The sequence below is a fragment of the Schistosoma haematobium genome, chromosome 5, assembly GCF_000699445.3.
Source record: "Schistosoma haematobium chromosome 5, whole genome shotgun sequence".
NCBI lineage: Eukaryota > Metazoa > Platyhelminthes > Trematoda > Strigeidida > Schistosomatidae > Schistosoma > Schistosoma haematobium.
Genome location: NC_067200.1, coordinates 6818532 through 6845509, shown reverse-complemented (window position 1 = coordinate 6845509; position 26978 = coordinate 6818532). Strand labels below are relative to the sequence as shown.

At 37.1% G+C, this 26978-nt stretch overlaps 1 protein-coding gene across 2 annotated transcripts; it reads left to right on the top strand.

The window, feature by feature from the left end:
* On the top strand, positions 1–26848 carry CDC5L_1 (CDC5 cell division cycle 5-like protein). Of its 2 annotated transcripts, none has more exons than XM_051217390.1 (12): positions 1–73; positions 105–370; positions 406–580; positions 618–1751; positions 4120–4287; positions 5919–6086; positions 8249–8447; positions 12113–12699; positions 19021–19254; positions 20436–21683; positions 21789–22171; positions 24901–26848. In XM_051217390.1, the coding sequence occupies exons 4-10, from the start codon at positions 1518–1520 to the stop codon at positions 20742–20744; spliced, it is 1899 nt and encodes a 632-aa protein (XP_051064784.1). In that variant the 5' UTR covers positions 1–73; positions 105–370; positions 406–580; positions 618–1517; the 3' UTR covers positions 20745–21683; positions 21789–22171; positions 24901–26848. The 2 variants fall into 2 exon arrangements, with proteins under 2 accessions (XP_051064784.1, XP_051064785.1); XM_051217391.1 differs by having other exon boundaries at positions 1–370; positions 1464–1751; positions 20436–20717; positions 21555–21683; positions 24901–25577.
* Positions 26849–26978: the final 130 nt, after the last annotated feature.

Below are 26978 nucleotides of genomic sequence, written 5' to 3'. Positions count from 1 at the left end.
CAGAAGACATCGCTACAAGTCGTTCATCATGCCTCGGATTAACATCAAAGGGGGTGTTTGGAGGAACACTGAGGTAAAATTTCGGATATTAAGTTACTTTTAAGGATGAAATTCTCAAAGCTGCTGTTATGAAATATGGCAAGAATCAGTGGGCACGGATAGCTTCTTTGCTACACCGCAAAGCCGCTAAGCAGTGTAAAGCTAGGTGGTACGAATGGCTTGATCCCAGTGTCAAGAAAACAGAGTGGAGCCGTGAAGAAGATGAAAAGTTACTACACCTTGCAAAGCTTATGCCAACTCAATGGCGAACAATTGCTCCGATAGTTGGAAGGACTGCAAACCAATGTTTGGAACGCTATGAATATCTTTTGTAACTCACAAATTTATTATTATTTTAAAATAAAGGGACAAAGCACAAAACAGAGAAGGGTTATCTGCAGAGGAGGATCCTAAACGCCTCCGTCCAGGCGAAATTGATCCAAATCCGGAGACTAAACCTGCCCGTCCAGATCCTGTTGATATGGATGAAGATGAATTAGAAATGCTTTCAGAAGCCAGAGCACGGTTAGCCAATACACAGGTCGGTTGCTTTCGATGTATTTATACTTCTTCCGTAGAGTTATTCCTTTAATTCATAGAAATAAGAGGAATTCGTTTGACTGTCAGGGTTCTTTCTGCTTTTAATTTTCTAAACTGAATTTCTCCCATAATGTACTACGCTCATCCACTTATTTTCGATCATTCGGTTATTTTTTGATTATATTCTCTACCTGTTTACAATTTCAACCTCTTATGTTTTTCTTAATTTTTTAAGTATTTATTTGTACCAATATATGTTCAAGTAAATAAAAGAAAACTAGGATTTTTACGAACTTCTACATTCGGCATGCTAACAGAGTTCGTCTTGGTTGAGTGTTGGACACTAGTAGTAGATCAAACTAAGTTATCCGAACTCAAGTCAGATAACGATTACTTTATTATCTTTCAGTATTTGCAAATAATTTATTTGCTGATTCTCTGAAAGTGATATTAGCCATGCGGTTTTACTTTTCAGCATGCCATTTCACTTGTATTAATCTGTTTCTAATTGTTTCAACACAAATCCATTAAGTCTATCCGAGCATCCTCTTATTATGCTTGCCATCCTGCCATCCATGTTAATCGCTTCTAGTGATGAAACCTCTGTACCTCCATACTTTCCTCGTGTTTGCATGCCAATGGACTAAAAGTTGGGGCTATTAGGGTGATTCTCATTCTTTGAAAGTGCTCTCATGTCCAGTTCTGTAAAATCAATCGTTCTTGTGTATGCTGGTTTCGATTATTCATTTTCTTTAAAATCAAATTCATGTCTGAAAATCCTTTCACATCTGTTTGTTTATACACTTTACACTTGAAAGACGTAAAAAATTTTATTTGCATGGCTCATATCTAACTCTTCGTTTACTTGTTCTTTGTGATCTTAGGGTAAAAAAGCAAAGCGTAAAGCTAGAGAGCGTCAGCTCGAGATTGCACGAAGAATGGCTATGATGCAAAAACGTCGGGAACTTCGAGCAGCTGGTCTAGGAACATTCTTAGGGTTAGCACCGAAAACGAAGCCATGCATGGATTATAATTCCGAAATTCCATTTGAGAAGCAACCTCCCAAAGGGTTTTATGATACTAGTAGGGAAAAACCAGAAATCAAACCTATGGACTTTCAACGTTTAAGACTTTCAGATATCGAAAAAGAAAGTTTCATGGAAAGGGAGAAGGTAAGCCATCACATTGTTTTCGTTTTTGGATTATGTATTTCGAAAACTTACTCTTTTTAATACCCTTTTTTCATATCTCTATACCAAAATGTTATTTTCGGGTAATTTATATCAAATTCACATTCATAATACGCCCGTTTCGTGCTTGTGTGTTGGGAGTTTTACAAAGTTTATTGCTCAAGGTCAGTCGAATTGTTTCTTAAGTGTTCTATCTATCATTCCAGCCCCCTGGTTTGAGATTAGGTCACTGACTTGTCTCACACTAACTAAGTCCTTATAATTGACCACCTACTACTTGTTAACTAGTCGTTCCCGTTTTCCCCCCTTTTTATATCTCATCTATGATTTTTCATTACAATTGTATTAACATCTTGCTAGTCTACAATAAGGCTGTTCCTTCTATTTTCTGTTATTTCGCTGCTAAAAAGTTTCCAACTACTTAGTAACTCAAAAGAGGCTATGGAAATTCACTAGAATTTCCCAGTTTATTTCAGTGTTAACAAGTACGAATTCGGTTTCTGAAGATTTCTTCGTAATTAAAGATAGGTATTTTATTATATACAGCACTAAAATGTATTACGTTAGCCAGAAGGGTAGGCACAACCCCATCAGGACCGATTTTAAATAACATCAAATAAGTCGGCTAACCATTTGTATAATTCCTCGAGATTCGATTGTTTTATTTACCTAGGGCCCAAATAGTCGTCGTTAACTTGGTACGTTGGTAGGGGGAATTTAATTCTTCATTTGAATAAGTGGATATCAATTTGTTTTAGCATGTGACATAACTGTCGATTCAGTCAGTCAGCTACAACGTAGGGCCAAGCACATATATGCATCGGTCCAAGTTGCCATACCGCATTAGCACAGCAAGATGAACACCGGATTCATAGAAGTAGTTAATTCAATGGTTGTAATATATAAAAGAAAGATTGTATATAACGATGTAGTACAGGAAGAAAGAGTTAGTTCATAGAAAGGAAAATATGAAGCGATTTTAAACTCTTAGTTTAAGGGAAGATAGAGAGTGTATACACCTACGCCATTGTGATCTATTCTCAGCCATGTCACCAAGAGTCTCCGATCATTGGTTACGATAGTCACGCGGACCCCAACCAAGTAGTCTGCATCTACCAACATGGCTCAAACTAAAAGTTAATGACTTCAAAAACTGATGCAACGTCTTGGTTTGGCCACTAGAAGCTTACGAGTGTCTTCTACTCTTAATGGCTATGTTTCGCTGCCTTAAATTAAAACAGAACGGACTGCCGCGCAGTATACTCGTCTCTTAATTGATAGACGGATATCTCGCCTTCGCCATAGGTGACGTAAGTTGGCAAAAGCCAAACGAGCTTTTTGAATCCGTGTAGGGATTTCGTCAGACACCAACCCATTAGGGCTGATCAGACTTCCACGATAAGTGAAGTTGTCAGCGCGTCCGGCTACTTCATTCCCTATAATTAGTTTAGGTGTTGACGCAGCCCAGTCCTGAAGCAACAACTTGCATTTAGAGGTGGAGAAGCGCATTCCAAACATTCTGACATTGTTGCTCAATGCTACCGAAAGACTCTGCATTTTATCAGCGTCTTCACCAAACAGGATTACGTATTCTAAGTCGATAAGTGTACCTCCTGGAAGGAGATCAATACCCGAGAATTCAGTCGACGAGAATGCTATTTCCATCAGTATGTCTATGATGAAGTTAAACAAAAATGGAGAAAGTGGACAGCCTTGACGGACACCACTTGAGGTTACAAAAGCAGATGACAGTTCGTCATAAGCTCTGACTCGACTAACAGTGTTCTAGTAAAGAGCCTTCACAAGGTTTATGTACGTCTGAGGTGCGCCTTTCAATGACAGACACTGCCACAGAATCTCGCGGTCTACCGAGTCAAATGCTGCTTTTAAGTCAAGAAAGACTATCATTGTCGGACGCCGATAGTCATACCTGTGTTCTAAAACCTTACGAATAGTGAATATGTGATCGATGCATCCACAACCAGGTCTAAAGCCAACCTGATTTTCTCGTATTTGCAGTTCATGAGTCTTAGTTAGATGACCAATAATTATTGAGGCTAGTACTTTAGATACTGTGTTAGTCAAACTAATCCCTCCATGGTTATCACAGGATGATTTTAACCCTCTCTTATATATTGGGACGATCGGAGATTGTGACCAGTCAGATGGGATAACGTCCAACTTCCAGATTTTAGCTAAAATATTAGTCAACCTAATAGCTAAAATTGGACCACCATCCTTAAAGGCCTCTGCCGATTTGAGTATTACAGTTTAATCTATCCATTTCAGTATGTACAACTAACACTAAATTCGTCAAATCTCACATTTTAGTAATTTTGGTAATTTCCAGCGTGAGCGTAAAAAGGATGCTGAACGTCAGGCTAAACGTATGCAATCTGATTTACCTGGAGTTATTTTGCAACGTGGGAATTCTTTGGATGAGCCACTGTTGAAACGATCTAAACTTGTACTTCCTGCTCCTCAAGTATCTGACCTGGAATTGGAAAATTTAATCAAAGTATGTTTCAAATGGTTTTGTAATTATCAACTTATAACAAGTGCATACTGTGGTAATGAAACAATAACATTGGACTTATCATACTAAAAACCAGCATAAATTTAAATTAAAAGGATAAAACTGGAGCATTGCATTCGCGTTTATCATCAACTACGAAACAATGGGCATTTATGCAAGATTTTTACTAGTTTTACATTAATCTACTTTTTCATTTCTTACAGGTGCTTAAAACTTTTTCGGCCTTTTGAGTTTAGTACTGACTTGCAGTTTGTTTCCTACAACTTTGTTTTTATCTACTAAGTTATCAAAAAAGTCGACCACACATAGTCATATTTTTCGTTAAATAGTTTAAAGTTGAATATTAATACGCCAGTTTATCAACTTTTATTTTACATAATTTGATCATTTTACTTGTCACTAATTAAGTTTTACGTCGTATAAAATAATTTAAAAGTGACTGCCATGATTAACTTTTTCAATGTGTTTTCTTTACCACCCAAGTTTTCTTGTTTTGTTTCAAGTATTAATTTCTTTCTATAAATATCTGTCGAAGTATCCTAATAGAAAATCTTGTAGAATAAAATAAATACACCAGTATCCTTAAATACCACTTTCCTCTGACAACTTGTTTAGGCCTTAACCTACTTAATTTTTTTTGCCAGTTTTTTCTCTTCTAAGTTTATGGATATAATTGGTTAAGACAAACAAATCTCGATTACTGGGTTACTAGTTCAAGATTTTGTTGTCGACGGGTTGCGTGGTGATAACATCATTAGCATTGAAATACAGAAAGTAACTGGAAACCATATATATGTATATATTCTATACTTTGTCTACCTGAATTTTGTGTGTGTTTGGTGTTCCAACACTTAGATCTCTTATTAACTGAATAGGTTACGCAATTTTTAGGAATGTACTTAACTAGATAATAGAATCTTCGCATTAGAAAAGATTAATTATCTATCAGTATATCACATAGAATAATCACCCACAATAATGTCGAATCAACTAAAGTGGATACTATTTTGCAAACTCAAATGATTAAAAATTTGGTTTCTTATTTTTAACATTATTTATCGAATTTTCATTTTTATCGTTTTATTGTGATCGGGGAAAAGGGAAATTAGAAACAATCTGTCCACAACATAACACTAAATCAATTAGAGTTTGATTGGAAACTACATTTTTCTTCCCTTGTTCGAATGTCCCATGCCTATGGCCACTAGTACAAATTGGGACTTTCCTGCAACTTAATCTGAATGAACTTTAGATTTTTAAAATGAAAGGAAACAACACTGATAGATAAAATTCGATGTTACGATGCGACCGAGTGGTAGCTGCGTACAAAACTAACTTACTGTTGTAAACCCCTGATGAACTGATATTAGAAAGATACTTACATAGTAGATGAGATTTTTCTCCAAACAAAATAACATTATATACATAATACATAAAATAATGATAAACATAATTAGAAATCACTCAACAAGTAAACTATTTGATGACACACCAACTGTAGATCATCCACTCTCTCATGGGATTAATGCTTAATTATTACTCTATCATCTATCTTTTTGTTTTAATATTTATTATTACTCGTTTATTTGAATCGTCTTACAAAAAACTATTAGGTCGGTCAAGCCGGTGAAAATGCTGTAAGAATGGCTATTGAAGATGCTGATGGTGAATTGGGCTCTGCAACACATCCTCTTTTACCGGAATATCCTACCGGTAGTTTTGCAACACCTGCGTTAAATCTTCAACGCACTCCAATGGCTGTGATAGATTCTGTGACTAGAGTAAGTTTTTATTCCGATTTTTGTATATTTAGCACACTTAAGTTCTTGCACAGTTTGGAGCTAACAAACGTATGCACCACAGAAATAAGATAACATCAAGAAAAATATAAGAGATGGAATTGGGGTACCATAACAAAAATGAATGAACCAGAATAGTTTGTCTAAAAATACAACTTAAAGGATTTCTTTCAATTTAGGGAGTTCATCTCACTATTACTAGGAATGTAAAGTGGAATTTTTATGGGATCCCCACTCGCTTCTATTCCGAGCCACATTTGATTATGTTCCAAGCCATTGAGTTACACTACCTCTAAGTCCTCAGTCAGTAAGGTTGTCCTAACGAATCAACTAGTACCAATCCTATACAGCCCTCTTTTATACTACGGTACCATGCCATAAACTGACCTTATCCTCTTACTTTCGTAATAAAACACCCCTACCACGCGAACGGAGTGAGTAAAGCTTACTTGTCAAACTTTATGAGGACGTCTCGGGAGAAGTGGACAAACGACCCCAACCCTCGGTCCTTCCAAAGCATCTAGGGGCTAGGTAAGATAAATTCCCTAGTATGTTCTAAACTTTATTTCTGACACATACACTTAGTAATTATTCATGTAACGTAATCTGTGCTGAGTGCATAAAAATTACTTCTCTTGAATGGCTAATATTAAGTTCTTCGCATTAAAAGAGTACAGGTAAGATAACAGTGTATGCCAACTACTATCCAAATAGTAATCAAGAACCCTAGCGCTGATCATACAGTAGTTGATTGGAGCGGACATCGTAGTCCTTCGACTATATTTGAGTAGTTAATTCTGGTTTAGTAGGCCATCTAAAAACACATAGCCAAGTGGTAATTAGGATCCAATCAATTAGTGCTGCCCCAACTTCAGCACTTAGTGCAAGACCAGCTCCAGCAAAACCAGACGAAGATGCCATAGGGTCTCCGGAAAAACGCACGTGAAACAAACGTTTTCATTAGACAGATGGGGAGTGAATGTGTGGTACTTCATTTGAGTCTTGAATACGAATCTTGGATAGAAAATAGACATCGATGTTAAGACTTAAATACACACACAAGTCTATCTGTTGTTCAGTCTGCATTAGTGTACGGACGCTATAAGAGGTCATTTTAAATTGCATACGTGGTTTCCAAAAGTTTGATTCATAATTCGTGTTTGGTTGTAACATTCAACATTCGACCAGTTAGTAACTTGAGATGAGTTGGATCCCTCCTCACCAGCTAATATTTTCAATCATTTGATATAGTTTTGTCGGTCGCTGATATAAGTAACTCATTCTAATTCACTTAGTCATCTCGGTCATACGCAACGTAGAACTTGGAATGTATGTGCATCAATTCAAGTTACTACATAAATTTAACACAGTGAAATGAAATTATCAAGTCAAATGCCAGAGTTGTAGAAATGTTAACACTATCCATAGTAGTAGAAACTAATCAGTATAGAGAAAACAGATGTTAGGAGATTTTGGAAATAAAAATAATAGGGGAGACGAAAAGGTAAAAAAACCTATGCATCATTGCGATCAATTCTGAACCATGTCATCCAACATCTCCAACCACTGGTTACGATAATCGCTAATTAGAGGTTGTTTTTCTTTTCTTTAGAATAACAAAATTGTCATCATATTAACACATTTTTTTCATGTTCATATTGGCCATTTTTGAAGTATTACATTTATACTAGGAATCGTTATCTAAATTAATTTGGGTTTATTTAAAAGAATATTAAAACTCAGGAAACAGAACATACATATAAACGAAGCAAAAACTTAAGTGTTTGCAGATTATATATGGTAAATATTAACTAGATCAAAAGCGTGTTTAATTCACTTTTTTTCCGATTAAGTACTGATGTGGTAACTTGAACCAATTCACATACGTGACAGGTTGTTGATGTCGGACTGACTAACTTTTAATCAAGAGAGTGCAGAATTAATTTGAAGTAATAAAGCGACTATGTGAATTGTCTTCTTTTTTTCTGTATGTTGCAGCCTAAATCAACCGATCACTTCATATTTTTATTTTTGTGAATCTTATTCATAAAATAATGTATATTCCCATAATATTTTTCCCATTTAATTGTTCGTCAAATTTTCTATTTGTTAATATCATTATTATTAAAACTTTTGGTTACTAGGAAGCACAAAATATTTTAGCTTTGCAGCAAGTTCAAACTCCTCTTAAAGGTGGTGAAAATACTCCATTAGTTGGTGAATCTGATTTTTCTGGTACAACGCCTCGTTTACCAAATACTCTAGCAACTCCGAATGTTTTACTTCCTAGTCAAATAATTGGTGCTACTCCATTTCGTACACCGAACAGCAACATTGAAAATGGTATGTTGTGTTTTCCTTTTTCCTCGAAATTTCACGCTTATTTATGTTTATTTTTTTTCCCAATTGTAAAGAAAGTAAAATTCTATCTCATTCTGTTTAATTATTATTTTATTTCAAAAGGCCCGCCTCTTAACAATTTACCTAATGAGCTTCATTTTTAAAAATATTTATTTACAAAGTTAATAGAAAAACCATGGTTTATAAAAAGGTACTTGAAGGATTGTTGTGAACTTGATTAATCAATGATGAGTTTTCTGGACATACCCTGTTTCGTTTATTTTTCTCACGTTCATATCTGTTTTATGTTTAAACTGAACAAACAGATCTACCGGTTTTTTACTGCATACACTCGAAAATAATTGAATTGACTTTAACTAGTTTAATTTTCTTTAAGTTAGTTATTAAAGACAGAAATGTTAAAATTTTGGAAGTAATCTTGTTGTAGTGTGCCAAAGATCCCACATGCTATTGTTTCATTTCAAACTGGTGCATATATTAATCTCTACTAACAGGATTGATATTTCATATTTTAATTAAATGCCCCGGTACGGCCAAAGGTGAGGGGAGTCTGCTTTCCATTTCGAAATGCTCTCAGATGGCCACGCGTATACGACCACTGCCTTTTCGTGGCGAGGGTGTTGTTTACGAAATTGAGAGGATGAAAAGCCGACGTCCGGCGCTTTAACCGAGTTGGTGAACACAGAGGGTCCGCCTAAGGGAGTTGGAAAACACTGATTCTAAATCAGTGGTGCAAATGGGCTCCAGTATCTTGAGAGAAAAAGGCTTATAAACCTATTGTTGATCGCGGGCTACCATGGTACTTCATCTCGTAACGTTGCCTTGTGGATTAGATCTCTAGGTCAAAGGCCTAGGAAGTGGCCCCCTAGGAAAACCATCTACTTCGGTTTGGGCACCCGGTCAGCATCTCAGCCCTGACACAAATCGAATGATTTGTGTGGCACATATATATTTGGTGCCCCCTTGTACCAGTGTTTATTCGTTTAAATAATAATAAACATTGGGTTTAGTCATTCAGCTTTTAGGTGGTAAATCAGAAATTCGCTACAGTCGGTTTGTATCATTAAATTTTGTACAATTTAAACATGGCTCTCAGCTACATACTCAACTGAATTAACTCAATTATCAAGCATAGATTCGTGTACTTGCCTTCAAGCAAGGTTGGAATTATTACTGGTTCACCGAAACGTAATTAGGTAGAGGGAATTTCGAACCTGTGACTTTATAACTGAAATTCGATCGCCTTGACCACCGAGTTACCACTTCTGAATAATATTAATTTGTCATGGGTATATGCGTTAAGATCCTCATCATATGTAAGAAAAGTAGCTTGTTATTTCTCCGAACTATACTTATTTCCCTGCTTTTTATGGTCAATATTATGACATGTTCCTAACAGATTGATCTTATTGTTTAAAGTTTTTCACATATGAATGATTCTGTTGCATAAATAATTTATTCAGTCAACATAGAATTGATTGTCAATTTTCATTCAAGCTGTATACTTGTTCTATTGTCGTAACTTCTTATTGAACTATGTTTAATTGTGTTGTTTCCTAAATTTATACTACACTATACAGAGAACACACAAATTGATCTAAAAAAGATTTTAAGTGAAATTTAGAGAGAATATATAAAGGGCTCATGAAATGTTAAAGTTTGTCTACAGTTATAAATCATAGTGGAAAATAGTTCTTTTCAAGTGGATGAGATGTTTCAGTTAAAGACGTGTGATAACTGAATTGATGATCCAAGGCTAAGATGACTAACATCCTCTTGTATTAATGAAAATATTAAACATTTACTATTTGTTATGCTTTTTTACCCACTCATTCATTGTTTCAATGATTGCTAATAAAAATAACTTCGGAAAGTTGTATGTGTATGTGATCTTGAAGTTACTGGCAATGTTAAATAGTCTGATTTTTGAGGACTTTCAAAAATCCTGTTAATCATTACAATTAAGGTGGGATAAATGTATTCCTTGTAGTATTACTTGATGAATGAGTATATAGTGTGGAAAAACTTCTTACAACTGCTTAGAAGGTTAGTGCAAATGTGTAGTATACTGAATAACCAAGTTTTAGTTAACATAATAAACTGTGAATCATGCATTCTTATACGAAAAACTAACAACACCAGTTGATAAGTATCTAGGATTGCAATTTGAATGTACAAACCTTTTAACATTTTATTAATAAAGTTTCAGTTTTGTGGTGGTAAAATGAATTGCCTTGATGCACCCGAAAATTTTATTCTCATCTCATTGCATAGTGACAAGACAAATCACTCATATAGTTATACAATGAATGTCTCTAATCGATACTGATGATCAGTTTATATACATATATCCTGCAGTGTTAAGTTTTATGAAGATCAAAATAGAATTTCGTTCCGCTTAGGTGAAGTTTTGTTCTCTGGGCTTGATGGTTAGGTCTACCTGAAGTTTATGTTAATAATGTTGTTCAGAAGAACAATGAAAGCTCCACAACCAAACCATCCAGCTCAGATAACAAAATTCCACCTTAATCATCTACATGAGCTACAAATCTTCACCATCTCAAATCTCGTCTTATGTTTAATTGAAGCACTAACAAAATCTAAAATCATTTGAGATTCAACAAATATGTACGAATATATGAAATACCGCTTGTTTTAAATGGTTAGCATTGATGCTTAATAAATAACCCTTGTAGTGTTTAAGTGCATTAAACATACCTCACTTTAAGAAAATCAGAACGTATGATTATTTTAATATAATTGATAAGATATTTAAATATCTACTGAATCTTTTGTATTCTGCTCAATAATCTATATTTTTGATTCCTGGTTATAATATAGACTGAATCGACTGAACTTTCAAGTATCATAGGTTTTCAATTATAGATATATTATCATAGGATCACTGATCGAACATTCAGTTTTATTAAAGAGAGATAAATTAGTTGACATAATTATGAATTGAATGTGAATTAATTTGTCTGGGATATTTAGTTGAGTCACACGGTCTCTCTTCGTAAATGTGTATAATGCTGATGATTGTATGAACTGTTTGGAAAAAGAAAACGACGAGATTATAATTTATAGATGAACCGATCAGATATAAGATAACAGGTCTTAGTTTTGGCGCGAAATTCATCCACTCACATTTGGCTAAATGGAGTTTTGGAATTATAGCTGATGTCAGTTCGTGATGAAAACCCTAAATCTAATTCTTAACCTTAACCCCATCAACTGTAAATCATAATTCGAATTCTTCACACAGGTTTATAACCTTCATTTGGTTCTAGTTATTAGGTGGACACTTTCAAAGTCAGTCTATCGTCGCTCAAAGGTCGTCCATAAATTATTGTCTCACCAAAATAACTAAAGATAGATAAATTTATACGTTTTGAGTAGTATAGAAAACTTGTGGCTTTCTGAATTTAGTTCTCAATGTGGTGTTAATCAATAATTGTAGAGCCTAGTTGATAGAACTCTAACAACATTTCCTACTAGGACATTTGTATTCACTTAATATTTCTTTATTTCATGTTCATCTCGTTCTATACTTGTTAGTAGTTGTATTTCTCTCTCTATTAGAGTCCCACTTTTTTCATACCTTAATTTCCGTTTTGTTCTATCATAAATAAAAATATATATTTTAGGCACTCCAAATCTTCTCATGGGTGGTGATGCTAATAATACACCTGGTCCATTAAGAAAAGGTGAACAACATTATGGTCCCCCGGTGTCAAATACACCACTAAGAAATCGTTTGAATATAAATCCAATCGATGGAAATAATTTAGATGGTCTTAATAATATTAGTAACAATAATCATTCCGAAGGTATGGTAGACTATTATGACCAAAATGGTGTAAAAACAAATCTACGCAAAAGTTTAGCTAATCTACCAACACCGAAGAATAATTTCGAAATATTTCTCCCTGATGAAACTAAACCTAACGGTGATGATGCTGATGATAATGACGTTGAAGGTGTTAACGTAGATATGGATCAATTGGAAGAGGAGAGGGGAACTGCTTCAAGAATTCCAGATCAGTCAGATTTAGATAGACAATCTGAAAGAGAACGTGCTAAAGCCGCTGAATTGGAATGGTCTAAACGAAGTCAAGTTGTTAGACGATCTTTACCTAGACCATCAGCTGTGAACCATACGATTTTGCGTAATATTCCAGGTTCAGTTAACCAACTATCTCAACAAGATGCGAATATGACAGATTTACAAAAGGTATGGTTAAAATGGTTTTCTTTTGCATACACTATAAAATCGTTAAAGTACATCTAGATATTAACCAACCCTATAATCAATATGTTAGTACTATTTATCGAGTTTATTGTTTTAGGTGTAGGTTTTCTCATTGGTTTTTGAGCTTCTGTCTGACACCTCAAACTTTCAGGAAATCTATACTTGATAACCTCTTCAGTGGGCTAAATGATTCTTCGTTAATGAATATAATAAAGCTTGAATTCTAGCTGAGTCAATTGTATTATAATTTTACGGTTTACATCATGGGATGACCTTACTTTGACAGCCAGGAAGAATTGGATAGCTGTTTGGTCCTAATACAGTATTCTCCAGTGATGAGCATCCATAATCCCACTGGGGATCAAGCCCAAGACCTTCAGGTTTCGCAAAAAGTCCTTAACGTTCAAACCACTCAGTCAATATCCAACTGTCTGTATTTCCAACTTCAGTCAATTAGTGGTATTTCGCAACAATATTTCAGTACCATTTGTGGGTAACTGGCTCATTGCTAACATGTTTGAACGGGAATGGTCACAACTTTTCACTCGAACCCTAGGAATTACATCGGTAAACTAGTTACCAGTAAACATATGATTAATACTAACTTATTATTTTTTGCTTAAGATATCTACTAAATTGCTTTGTTAATATGCATCAATCAACCATCATCCGCAGAGCACTGACAATTATATATCATGGTGGTATTAGTAGTTTTTGTAAATAACACTACATGTAGATTTATTGGATTCATTGTAAAATTCTTACGTGTAGACTGTAATCGTTATAAATTGATTTGAGTTGGAGTAAGATTAGAAACCAAGTTTACATCCGATTGCGTCCATGCTCTTGGCTTCCGTCATACTTCGTAGGTTGTTCAAAACCCGAGAAAGATGGACTCGCGAGGAGCAGGCTGGGTCTCATTCTGGTCGAGGATGTATTGATCATATCTTCACCCTCCGCCAAATGTTAGAACACCGCCATTCTTATCAAAGGCCAACAATCGTAGTGTTCTTTGACATTAGGGCTGCCTTCGATTCGTTGGATAGGACTGTTCTCTGGGATTGTCTATTGAAGAAGGGTGTGCCTGAGAAGTTTATTAACATCCTAAAAGCCCTATATACAAACACCTCAGGTAGAGTGAGGGATACAACCACCTCTCTCCATTGTTCCATTCGAGTAGTGGGGTTAGACAGGGTTGCCCAATCTCACCATTCCTCTTCAACTTTGCCATCCCCGACCGTTGTTGCTACCTTGACGTGGTGGTCGGGCTTGCCTATCGTGATGAAGCAACCGAGCTATACTGGCTGGAACAACCGTTCCTCTAGGTCCTACCATGTCAGACAGGTCGGTTGAAGAGCGGTAAGACTAAAAGCAACAAACCTAAGGTCCGAAGGAGAAGTCGTAATGCTGACTGTACAGAGGTGTGACAGTAGTAAGGTGTTTCCTTCAGACAACCAGCATGACAGCGATGCTGCCTTCCCACAAGGAGGGGTGGGGTTAGAAAAGGTCGACCCTAAAAATGCACACCTCACCTTACCTCGCGGATTTCCGTCTCCGGCGGTAAGGCCCTTTGAAGAACGGAGCTAACACGTCAAAAACCTTCCACAAAAAGGCCGTGCGCGACCGGCCTCAAGCAGTTGTCCCTTGGGCACTGCGGTCACGCTCTCAGGTCACTGAGACCGCCTCTAATCCAATTTCCTTTTCAGGTACCTCCAGAAGAACCCTTCCACGGTGTGGGCAACCGGGAAGTGATAACCGCCCTCATACCTCTAACAGCACCCAAGATCATTGTATTCATAGTCAACCTTCCTCTTCAATTCCTATTATTCCTCCTACATCGACTTTCAACCCTAAACTTCCTCCTTCGGCTTCCTCCTCAAGTGTCACCATAGCCAACGATTCTAGTGCTCAAAACTCTGTCCCAGGTCTACTGAAACCTCGCTCCAAACTACACATTGGAGCTTTCAACGTACGCACTCTATGTCAAATCGGTCAGCAGGCTTCCTTGGCTAAAACCCTAGAGTCTCTTTCCATTGATGTATGCTGTGTCTCCGAAACACGCATACAGGATTCCAGTGTGGTCATTCACTTGACCTCACCTCGGCAAAACGGAGAGCCAACGAGATACACCCTACGTGTATCTGGTGACCCGATGGCCAGTTCTCGTGGACTGGCAGGTGTAGGCATAGCACTAAGCATGAGGGCGGAACAAGCACTGCTAGAGTGGATCCCCGTCAACAGTCGTCTATGTGCTGTTCGGCTAAACGGCTCCGTAAAAACTCGGAAGGATAGGGACACACGTCGTTGCCTTTTCGTCGTTTCTGCCTACGCTCCCACTGACTGCAGCTCAGATGATGTGAAAGATGAATTTTACAGAAACCTTTCTGAACTTCTTCAGAAAGCTAAACGCTCAGACATAATACTCGTAGGGGGTGACTTTAATGCTCAGATAGGTAGCTTAAACCAAACAGAAAGGCATTTAGGTGGATATTTTAGCATTCCGGCACAGCGAACAGATAATGGTGACCGTCTGCTGCAACTGTGTTCAGACAATCGCTTATTTTTAGCAAACACAAATTGTAAGCATAAGGAGAGACATCGTCTAACGTGGCGACCGCCTGCACCAAACCAACGATGGACTCAAATAGACCATATTGCCATCAGTCATCGTTGGAGAGGGTCGGTACAAGATTGTCGCTCATTCTGGAGTACCTGCTTGGACTCGGACCACGCCCTAATACGGGGACGCATCTGCTTGCGCCTCACTGGACGCAAAAGAGCCACAGTAAAAAGACCCATTAGAACCGAACTGAGTAGCGAGGAAACCAAAAGTAGGTTCCAGGAACAACTGAGGTCACGATTAGGTAGTTCTGAAGACGAGGCTGACCCAGATGTTGCTTGGAATGAAATACAGGCAGCTGTGGAAGCAGCAGTGACATCTATTAGCGACTTAAACCACAGAGTTTCAAAGAACCAGTGGATTTCTTCAAAGTCTATCACGCTGATGGATTCTCGCAAACTCGTCCCATCAGGTTCCGAACATGATAAAGAGCGACAACAAATCAGATCTAGGTTAAGAAAAAGTCTAAGAAACGACTGTGAGCAGTGGTGGGCAACGAAAGCAAAAGAGATGGAAAAGGCGGCGACTATAGGGAACACAAGACAGCTTTACAGACTAATAAAAGAAACTGGAATTAATAAGTCAAGTGTAAGTGAGATTATATCGGAAAAAGACGATACACTCATCTGCTCCCAGTCCAGGCGTTTAGAACGATGGGCGGAACATTTCAGAGAACAGTTCAGCTGGCCTTCAGCTACTCTACAACTACCCTCCATTCCCAGACAAAGTGAATGGAACATTAGGGTAGGTCCCCCAACTCTTGCTAAAGTTCAAAAAGCTATAGTTAATCTGAAACAAGGAACAGCAGCTGGTCCAGATGGATTGGCTCCAGAGGTCTTTAAGGATGGTGGTCCAATTTTAGCTATTAGGTTGACTAATATTTTAGCTAAAATCTGGAAGTTGGACGTTATCCCATCTGACTGGTCACAATCTCCGATCGTCCCAATATATAAGAGAGGGTTAAAATCATCCTGTGATAACCATGGAGGGATTAGTTTGACTAACACAGTATCTAAAGTACTAGCCTCAATAATTATTGGTCATCTAACTAAGACTCATGAACTGCAAATACGAGAAAATCAGGTTGGCTTTAGACCTGGTTGTGGATGCATCGATCACATATTCACTATTCGTAAGGTTTTAGAACACAGGTATGACTATCGGCGTCCGACAATGATAGTCTTTCTTGACTTAAAAGCAGCATTTGACTCGGTAGACCGCGAGATTCTGTGGCAGTGTCTGTCATTGAAAGGCGTACCCCAGAAGTACATAAACCTTGTGAAGGCTCTTTACTAGAACACTGTTAGTCGAGTCAGAGCTTACGGCGAACTGTCATCTACTTTTGTAACCTCAAGTGGTGTCCGTCAAGGCTGTCCACTTTCTCCATTTTTGTTTAACTTCATCATAGACATACTGATGGAAATAGCATTCTCGTCGACTGAATTCTCGGGTATTGATCTCCTACCAGGAGGTCCACTTATCGACTTAGAATACGCAGATGACAGTCCTGTTTGGTGAAGACGCTGATAAAATGCAGAGTCTTTTGGTAGCACTGAGCAACAATGCCAGAATGTTTGGAATGCGCTTCTCTCCCTCTAAATGCAAGTTGTTGCTTCAGGACTGGTCTGCGTTAACACCTGAACTAAGGATAGGGAGTGAAGTAGTCGAACGCGTTGACAACTTCACTTATCGTGGAAGTCTGATCAGCCCTAATGGGTTGGTATCGGACGAAATCTCAGCACGGATTCGAAAAGCTCGATTGGCTTTTGCCAACTGCGTCACCTATGGCGAAGGCGAGATATCCGTCTATCAATAAAAGGACGAGTATACTGCGCGGCAGTCCGTTCTGTTTTAATTTACGGCAGCGAAACATGGCCATTAAGAGTAGAAGACACTCGTAAGCTATTAGTATTTGACCACAGATGCCTTAGAAATATTGCTGGCGTCTGTTGGGATCACCGGGTAAGTAATAGTGAGGTTAGACGCAGGGTATTAGGGAATGATGGTAAATCAGTTGATGAGGTTATGAATCTTCATCGACTGAGATGGTTGGGCCACGTGTTACGTATGCCTGAACACCGATTACCACGACGTGCAATGCTATCCGGTATTGGAAATGGTTGGAAGGAAGTTAGGGGCGGCCAAACCAAAACGTGGCATTAGTGCTTGAAGTCACTAACTTCTAGTCTGAGCCATGTTGGTAGATGCAGACTACTTGGTTGGGGTCCGCGTGACTTTCGTAACCAATGGTTGGAGACTCTTGGTGACATGGCTCAGAGTCGATCACAATGGCGTCGGTGTATACACTCCCTGTCTTCCCTTAAACTAAGAGATTAAAATCGCTTCATATCTTTCTTTCTACGAACCAATTCTTTCTTCTTGTACTATATCTCTATATGCAATCTTTCTCTTACATATTACTACCTTTGACCTAACCACTGCTATGAATCCGGTGTTCATCTTGTTGTGCTGATGCGGTATGGCAACCTGGACCGATGCACATATGTGCCTGGTCCTACGTTGTAGCTGACTGACTGACTGAACTTTGCCATCGATGACATTCTGGAAACAGCTCTGATGGATGTAATTAATGGCAGTGTGGATCTGTTGCCTGGAGAAAGACTTCTCGACCTTGAGTATGCGGATGACATTGTCTTACTGTACGATAATGCCCAAGGCATGCAATCCGCACTTATTCAGTTGACAATCAGTGTCCGTAGGTATGGTATGTGCTTTGCACCTTCGAAGTGCAAAGTACTTCTACAAGACTGGCAGGATTCTAATCCTGTACTCACCTTGGATGGTGAGCAGATAGAAATAGTCGAGAAGTTCGTGTATCTAGGTAGCTGCATAAGTGCTGGTGGGGGTGTGAGTGATGAGATCAATGCACGTATAGTGAAAGCCAGAGCGGCTTATTCCAATCTGGGCCATCTTTGGCGCCTTCGTGATGTTAGTCTGGCTGTAAAAGGTCAGATCTACAACGCGTCGGTGAGAGCAGTTTTGCTCTATGCTTGTGAAACCTGGCCTCTCCGAGTTGAGGACGTTAGACGACTCTTTGTGTTTGATCATCGTTGTCTCCGAAGGATTGCTGACATCCAGTGGCAACACCATGTTAGTAATGCAGAGGTTCGGCATCGTGTGTTCGGGCACAGAGACGATAATGCTATTCGTGTCACCATCTTGAAACACCGACTTCGGTGGCTTGGACATGTTCTTCGAATGTCGTCCCAGAGAATTCCACGTCGTGCATTATTTGCCGACTCTGAGACTGGTTGGAAAAAGCGGAGAGGTGATCAGTATATGAGATGGTGTCGTGGCATGAAAGAAAGCTGCAAAGGACTGGCTTCTGTTGGTTTTTCACGACTCCCTGGTTAGGGTCCTAGAGATGGTGCAACTCAGTGGCTAGAGACGTTATCAGATATGGTTCAGAATAGAAGCCAGTGGCGATCCTGCTGTAACCTTCCTCTACTTTCTTCATAAAAAATGGGTGTATCTTCCTTAACTGAAAGATTTCTTCTGATTGTACCTTTCCGTTCCCCCATCATTACTACTATTATTATTACTACACTACTTACACCAATCTCTTCCTTATTGTTCTTTTTTTTTACCCTCCTACACTATTTATTAATAACTGACTGTGGTTTCCATTCTTTTTTGTAAAATGTTTTTTTCACTCTTATTAGGCTGAAGAGTTGATTAAACAAGAAATGGTAACAATGATGCATTATGATAATTTAAACAACCCACCATCAAATCAATTGTTGGATGCAGCTAAGCAAACTACTGGTCCAAGTGGTGGCAGTGGTGTTGCTCCAGCTAGTCAACAGCGACGTTATTTACAACAGATAAAAGCTACACATGAAAGTTTTTTGAAAGATTGTCCATATGAACAGTTTGTTCCGGATGATTTGAAAATGGTACGTTGTTTATGTCTGTGTGTATGTGGCATTTTTAAATGTCTTTTGTATTTAACGTGATAATTTTGTTTTGCTGTCTTATGGACTCTTTTTGTAATCATATTATGATGTCGAGTGTTGCTAGAAGTATGTAGATAGTTGTTACATCTTGGCTGCCCACATTGAGGGAGGATACTCGTTTAGATACGTGAAAAGAATACTGGATTAATAATGATCTTATGGAATAGGAAGCGTAACCACATAGCGTAAGGGACAATTACTTAAGGCCTGAAACGTATGGCCCTTGTGTGAGTTTTCGGTTTCTTAGCTTTGTACTTTAAAGGCTTCTCGCCTGAAACACGAACATGCGGAGAAATGTTAGATGTTCCATATTCAGGTGCTATCTTTTCAATTCTCTTTTGTCATTGTAGGTAAACGCCATTGCTTCAAATGCTAGTTGTATGATGAAAACAATTTACTACCATCATACTGCAGTATAACTTCATTCTCAAATCTTGAGTCTGTTACTTCTAGTCTTACTGTCTGCCAACTAATCTACCTGGCATGGTAGGACCTACTGCTTATACTCTTATTACCTCTACCACTACGGGATTTGAATCGACCACTGCAACTCTGTGCTAATGTGGTGTGGCAACTCGAACTGATGTATGTACCTACGAAGTTCTACGTTGTTACTGACTGACTGATAGGGACAAGTATTTTTTTATTAAATATGACTGGATTTTGTCAGGAAACAGAATCCCAACCACTCCGTCAAGGTATCAGCCACGGTTAGGTTATTGATGGTAAATACGTGGGTGAAATGCCGAAAATTGGTTACATATGCCGAGATACTTTCTGCTTTAATAAATCTTAAGACAAAATTTTTTTTAAGTTCATTTACTTCCCAAATTGATTCACGTTAGAAAACGAGAGAGTATCGAACGTCCGTTTCGTTGTAGTATATGAGACTCCTCAATTATAAGTATTCACTACTCCTTACCTAAGGGTTGGATTAATGACCTTCAAGTGTCACCCTATATCTTCGTAGTTTTAGATGGTCGTTTCACGATTTTGACTAGAAACTAAAAATATTCCATATCAAATGATGTTCCTATTACATTTCTGCTTTTTATTACATACTACTGATTGATTTTGTAAGTAGCTTATAATGTTGTAGTAATATTTCAAACCCATTACAGGCGGAAAATTTATTGGAAGAGGAGATGCATGTCGTTCGAAATGGTATGGGACATGGTGAATTATCAGCTGAAGCATATGCTAAAGTTTGGCATGAGTGTTTAAGCCAAGTTTTATATTTGCCAGCACATAGGCGTTATACACGAGCTAACTTAGTAACAAAACGTGATCGGATTGAATCACACGAGAAACGATTGGATCAACTTCGTCATCTTATGGCTGAAGAAGCTAAACGAGCAGCAAAACTGGAGAAGAAACTCAGGATATTGTTAGGTGGATATCAGGTAATCTGTAATGTACAATCTCTTTAAATTATTTTGGACCTAGTAAATTTGTTGATCAAGTTGTTTCAAACTCTGTCATTTGTACATATGTGTGCAAAAAATGAGTATACATTTTATCAAGGCTTTATTAAATTTCTCAAGGTATTCACCCGCCGAAAGTAAGTTCGGAGACCTAATTTTTTGTCATATCTGTGGGATGATTTGATGAAATGTAGTTGCCCAACCTTACACACTGTCGCTTGTTGGTAGTATACTTGTGAATATAGTATGCAGTGTGTTTTGCTTATGAACATGTACGTAAAGAAAGCATCTGCAACCACTAATGCCTACAAAGAAGTCATTTGGCAAACAATACGTAACTTATGTTTGCTTCATAATAGATGTAAGCATAATTTTATTTTTAGATTGTATTCATCACACGTTGGTCTCAGTTAAAGTTCTATTGAAAACTGGAAAACACTATGCAGCTGTTTCGTCTTGTTACGGGACTCTATAGTAGTTTGCATCCGCAATCCTATCGGGGATCAAATCCAAAACCTTTATGTCTCACAGAAAACTGTTGACCACAAAGTCACTGTTTTGGGGCTCACTGATACACTTACAACTTCAACCAATTCGCGATAAAGGACGACTATTCAGTGTTATCAGTAATAATTGTTTCACTTTAAACACGTTTGAACTCTACCAGTCACAACCTTATTTACTGTATATTTTCCAGTTAACATTAGGTGACTCTCCAGTTCTGTTTTCTAAACTGAAGACTTAATAATCCTTTTTTATTTCATATCCTATTCCATAAAATAACTAACTCACATTTCTCCTATTATCCATTTTTAGTCACGTGCACAAACCTTAATGAAAGCCATTGAAGAAAGTGTCGATCAAACTGAACAAAGTCAAATGGAATTAACCACATATGAACGACTTCACGAGCAAGAGTTATGCGCTATCGCTAGACGTTCTGATGTAAGTAGCATGTTTGTGTTTTTCTAGTCAGGAAACAATTGAAATTATGAAAAGTTTTTATTCCTATATCAATTACTTTCAACATATATTTATTTAATTTTTCAGGTTTTAGAAGCTGATGTTGAACGTCAACAAAAACGAAATGCTGATCTTCAACGAGAGTATGGTAGATTAATTCGTATTCGTGAAGAACGTGAAGCAGACGCTTTCTTAGCTAGTAATATGGATTTGATTAGTAATGGTGGTGGTGGTGGTAAAGATGATGGTGACACATCAATATCGGTCACCGCTAGTGGTGATGTTACATCTGTTTCAATGGATATACATAATCAATCTAATACTGAATCATCACAAGGACAAAAACAAACAATGATATATGGAAATAAGAATATAGTATCAGGCAAGTGGATTGCTGTGACACAGATTGAAAATATAGAAGATCCTGATCAATCGATGTTATCCAATGGAGAGATTCCTACACAGTCTCTGTAAGTCTATAAGTTTTTTTTCTTCGGTACTACTTTAAATGTATCAGTAGCTCTTTTCTTTTTAAATGTACTGTAGTATATATGGATAATTTATTATCAAGTCTACTATTACAACTTTCATTCTATTAAGTTAAGATTATGAAATCAATTGGATCTCTTGACAACTTGATAACAATATAATATTTTTTTGTAATTTTTTTCATGATGAGTGAATTGAAGTCTCCATTGAATGATGTAATCAAAGAAACACCACAATTGAATAGAAATATGATACAATAGTTGGAAAACATGTCATATATAATGCTTTATTCAATGTTAGTGAATTAGACAGTCATAAGCGATTTAGAACCTGGGACACGTATACATTGGTTCAAGCTTTCATATTGCATTGGCATAATGAGGGAACTAACACTCAGATGGGGATAAATGATTTATTATTTAATGCGCAATCACTTAGTGGTTTAGTAAAATGTGAAAATAGGTCATTTATACGTCTTTCAGGTGTCCTTTACATCCCTAACGGTTCTTCTGATTTCGTTTTTATTTCGATTCCTTTCTGTTGTCCATCTTCCTTCTCTCAATTTCAATCTTCTTTTGACAAGCAATCCACGTCTGTTTGGTGGTACATACTACTTTTATCGACAGACTTAAGCACTATACATCACAGTATATATGGTAATAGAAAAGATTAAACACACATGGTACCATTCATGAAAAAAATTAGGGAAACAAAAAAAATCATTGGGAAGTCAAAAGCTTAGAATTTTAGGGGAAGACAAAGAGTGGATTCACCTGCACCATTGCAAACGGTTTTGAGCCATGTCGTTCAAAGTTTCCAACCATTAGTTGCAATAATCATGCGGACTACAACCAGGTAGTATGCGCCCAAGTATATAACTCAATCCAATCGTCATTGTTTTGATGGATTGATACCACGTCTTGGTTAGGCCGTCTCTATCTTCCTTCCAACCTATTCCCATATCAGACAACGTAGCGCGTCGAGGTAGGCTGTGGTTGAGTATACGCAGTATATGTCCCATCCACTTCAATTGATGAGAATTTACTACCTATTCAATCGTTTTTCCATCCTTACGTAATACCCTATTCTTAACGCAGAGATTTCTTACTCGGTGATCCAAAAAATACGCAAGCAATGCTTTAAAGATATCTATGTTTGAATACTAGTAACCTAAGAATATCCCTTATCCCTAATGACCATTTTTCATACCCATTGATTATAATTATTTTCAAAACATTCTTTGGGTATTCTGGAACAAACGAGTAAGGAATATTGAGATTGGGGTATAGTAGGCAAATATGGCGAATTAGTTTATTAGACTGTGAATCCTCATGGACTGAGGATTGGACATGTGTTAGTTATGCCCTGCGACTGCCTGTTTCTGCTTCAAATGTTATCCAGAGTGGGAATATAAGTTGAAAGAAAATTAAGGGCGGTCAAATTAAGACATATCATCAGCTTATGATATCATTGACTAATTGGTTGGCTTTTGTTAGTATTTTCCAACTACCTGCTCAAGATCCGCGTTATAATTGTAATCATTACTTGTAGGCCCCAGTTGAATTAGTTCATAATCACTCACAGAGGCACAGATCTACTTACTCTTTATCTTACTGTAAGCCTTCAGTTTCAATTTTATTTCACACTTTTTTCCCCTCAAATCTGTCCGTTCTCTTTGAACCATATTCTCCAGTGTTAGACCGTTGTCGTGATCATTAATGCTACTGTAACGAACAACAACAACTTGAGCAGGGAAATTAAATTTTGATTTGCAAGATTACGCACTGCATTTTTCAAATATGAAATCAATACACTAAGTACACTACATATTTATCTTCCTTGAATTGTCTCTTACAAATCCCATCATTCTTCCTTTGCTGTTGTTACTCCGGCTGTTTTCTGTTTTTCCTTTCTCATTTTCCTCTTCTGCCAGTAAGAATTTTACTATCACTTCCTACTACGTACTAATCATATCCGTCTGTACAAGTAACAAACACCATACGACTATTAGTTTAAACCTTCTTAGCAACTCTGAAGTTGGACGCAGGGTATTGGGTAAGTATGATAAACCAACTTATGAGATAATGAGGCTTTATCGACGGAGATGTATTACCGTATTCTTGTCCACCGTCTACCTCTAAGCACGATGATAGCAGATGTAGGAGTAGGTTGAAATGTCATGATCGATGAAAACAAAACATGGCATCACCCCATGAAGTCATTGACAATTGGGCTGAGTCATGCAGGTGGGTCCATACTACTTGGTTGTGTTCAACATGATTATCGTAATCAACGGTTAGAAAATTTGAATGACGGCTCAGAAGCGTTTGCTCTGGGTTAGATGCACCCATCCTTTGTCTTCTCTCAAATTCTGAGCTTCTGAATTCCTCAATTTTTTTTTATCATTTCACTGATTTGTACTTTCTCGACTTTTATCTTGGTTGCTTAATCTTTCCTATTATCAATTATACTGTCAATATTTTCAATACTCTGAGATTTGCCTTAATAATTTCATCTCACCGTTTTTATGGGGTTATGGGGACTGGAATCGATATACACAGATGCCAAGTTCTACATTGAAACTCACTAACTGACCTGTAAGCTTTTAAATCAAATATTTGAATGACGCAATATTTAGAGTGAAAGAAAGAGATTTACCATGGTATTACAAACTCATCATTTTTTCTTATTCTTTTTTGTTTCATTTTAGTCATGATTCCAATCATTTCGAACATGATAATAATGATAATCATCTTCACTATACTACTGATGAAAATGTTATTGTGTCTCCTTCAAATAACAATGAGAAAACATCGCCTAATGATACAGAATCAGTGAATAATATCGTGATCGAATCAACAGTAAAGCAACAAACTATTAGTTCACATTAAAATGTTATTTTATCTAATTTCCGTGTATACAGAATTGTTTTTGCCTACCTTTTTTCCCCTTCTCTCTCTCTTTTTCCCCATCTCTCCCCCCTCAATCTGATTTTCCTGCTTCCCAAGTGTGTGTGTGTGTTTCAAAAAAAACATCTTGGTCCTATTCACTTTTTTTTATTTCCCTTCTTTTTGTGTATGAAGACTTCAGAATTTTCTATACATTATGCAAAGTATAAACTAACTAGCTAATGGCAATTTGTTCACTGTTTTCTTTATAAATTAGTGAATTATGTATTTATGCCTGTATTGAAAAAAACTATAAAAGAAACATTTTGTTTCACACCATTATATCTATTACTTCCTCTTTCTCTCTCTCTCTCTGTCTCTGCTATTCACTTAAGTGTGTTTGTAAAGAATAGTAATAAGAATAATAAACATCGTAATGATTATAATTATCACTATTATTACAGTTATGTAATCTATGCATAAATTCTATTATTGAAAAGAAGATTATTTTTAACCATTTTGGTAAACAAATAAATTTGATAAATTTATAAGTCAATTGAAGCTAGACCAGTATGGGAAACTTGGAAGCATTGGACGGCCGTTTTGTCCTATTGTGAAACTCCCCAACAGTGTGTAACCACGATTCTGTCTCGTGAGATTCGAACTCAGGACCTATCAGTCTCGCACACGAACACTTAATCTTTAGACCATTGAGCTGGCAATTTCGTGGATTAGTTGAAATTAAACATTAACACCGTTGGTTAAGCGTTCGCTCCCGAGACTGATACGTCCTGGGTTCGAATCTCGCTAGGAGGGGTCGTGGATGCGCACTGCTAAGACGAAACGGCCGTTCAGTGCTTCCAGGTTTTCCATGGTGGTCTAGCTTCAATCGACTTATGAATTCAACTATAAAATTACTAAAATCTCCACAAAACCCCTTCTGAAAATAAAATTGACTTAGTTGGAATAAAGAGTATCGATGTTTAGATTTTCCGTTAGAACGAGAGATTTTCTTGACAATTCATTTTTCAATATAATATAAAGTTCACAAATAAAACATACTCTTCGAAATACTTTAGTTCTCTTAAAGGCAAAAATATCCCCTTTATGTTACCATACAATTGTGTCTACAAATTAGGAAGTGTCGATTGTGATGTCTTCTAATATTAGAGAGTCATCTCATAAAATAGTGACTTGAGCTAAAGAACATGTTAGGTGCACAAAGAAACCATGGTACTCGGAAGATTCAAAATTAAATCAGAAATAGCAGTTCATATCATTTTTATCAACCATCAAATCGATATTAAAAACATCAAAATAATACAAAACAGCTTTTCCAACTATAAAGAAAGGTGAGTGGCTGAAGCTTTTCATATATTGCTTAATCCTACTGCCCTCAATAAAAACAAAGTCTCACTATCTATCTGACTTGGACTATCTATCCGAGCTAGTATGTCTGATTCTATTCTCACATTTCACACCATTATCGTACATACAAATCCAACTCTATCCTTTCTCACCAGAAATATCGTATATTCCATCCTTTACCATCCGTACATACAAATATACAAACATGCCTCATATAAATCACCTTGACCGGAATGACGTAACACTGACCAAGTCAGTGTCATGTGGTTTTTGATTGATCACACCAAATATTCTTGCTTTGTACGTTTATACTATTTAAACTAATTAATTTGATTTGGTTATTTATTCTCTGAAGAAGTGGGTTACATTGAGTCACGAAACGTCAGAAATTTTACTTATAACAATCTATCTAATGTTTAATTTATTTGAAATGATCAGGTCAAACCTTGATAATGATACATAGAATAAGGTTTACTTAATTAAAGTTATCCAAAACGTTTTGATTGTACAATAGGTGTTATTTTTTGTTTGG

Coding starts and splice junctions, on each gene's coding strand:
- CDC5L_1 (XM_051217391.1), top strand. CDS start 129: ATGAAATATGGCAAGAATCAGTGGGCACGGATAGCTTCTTTGCTACAC. Junction 8,448..12,112: donor GAACAGCAACATTGAAAATG/GTATGTTGTGTT, acceptor TATATATTTTAG/GCACTCCAAATCTTCTCATG. Junction 19,255..20,435: donor TTCCGGATGATTTGAAAATG/GTACGTTGTTTA, acceptor AACCCATTACAG/GCGGAAAATTTATTGGAAGA.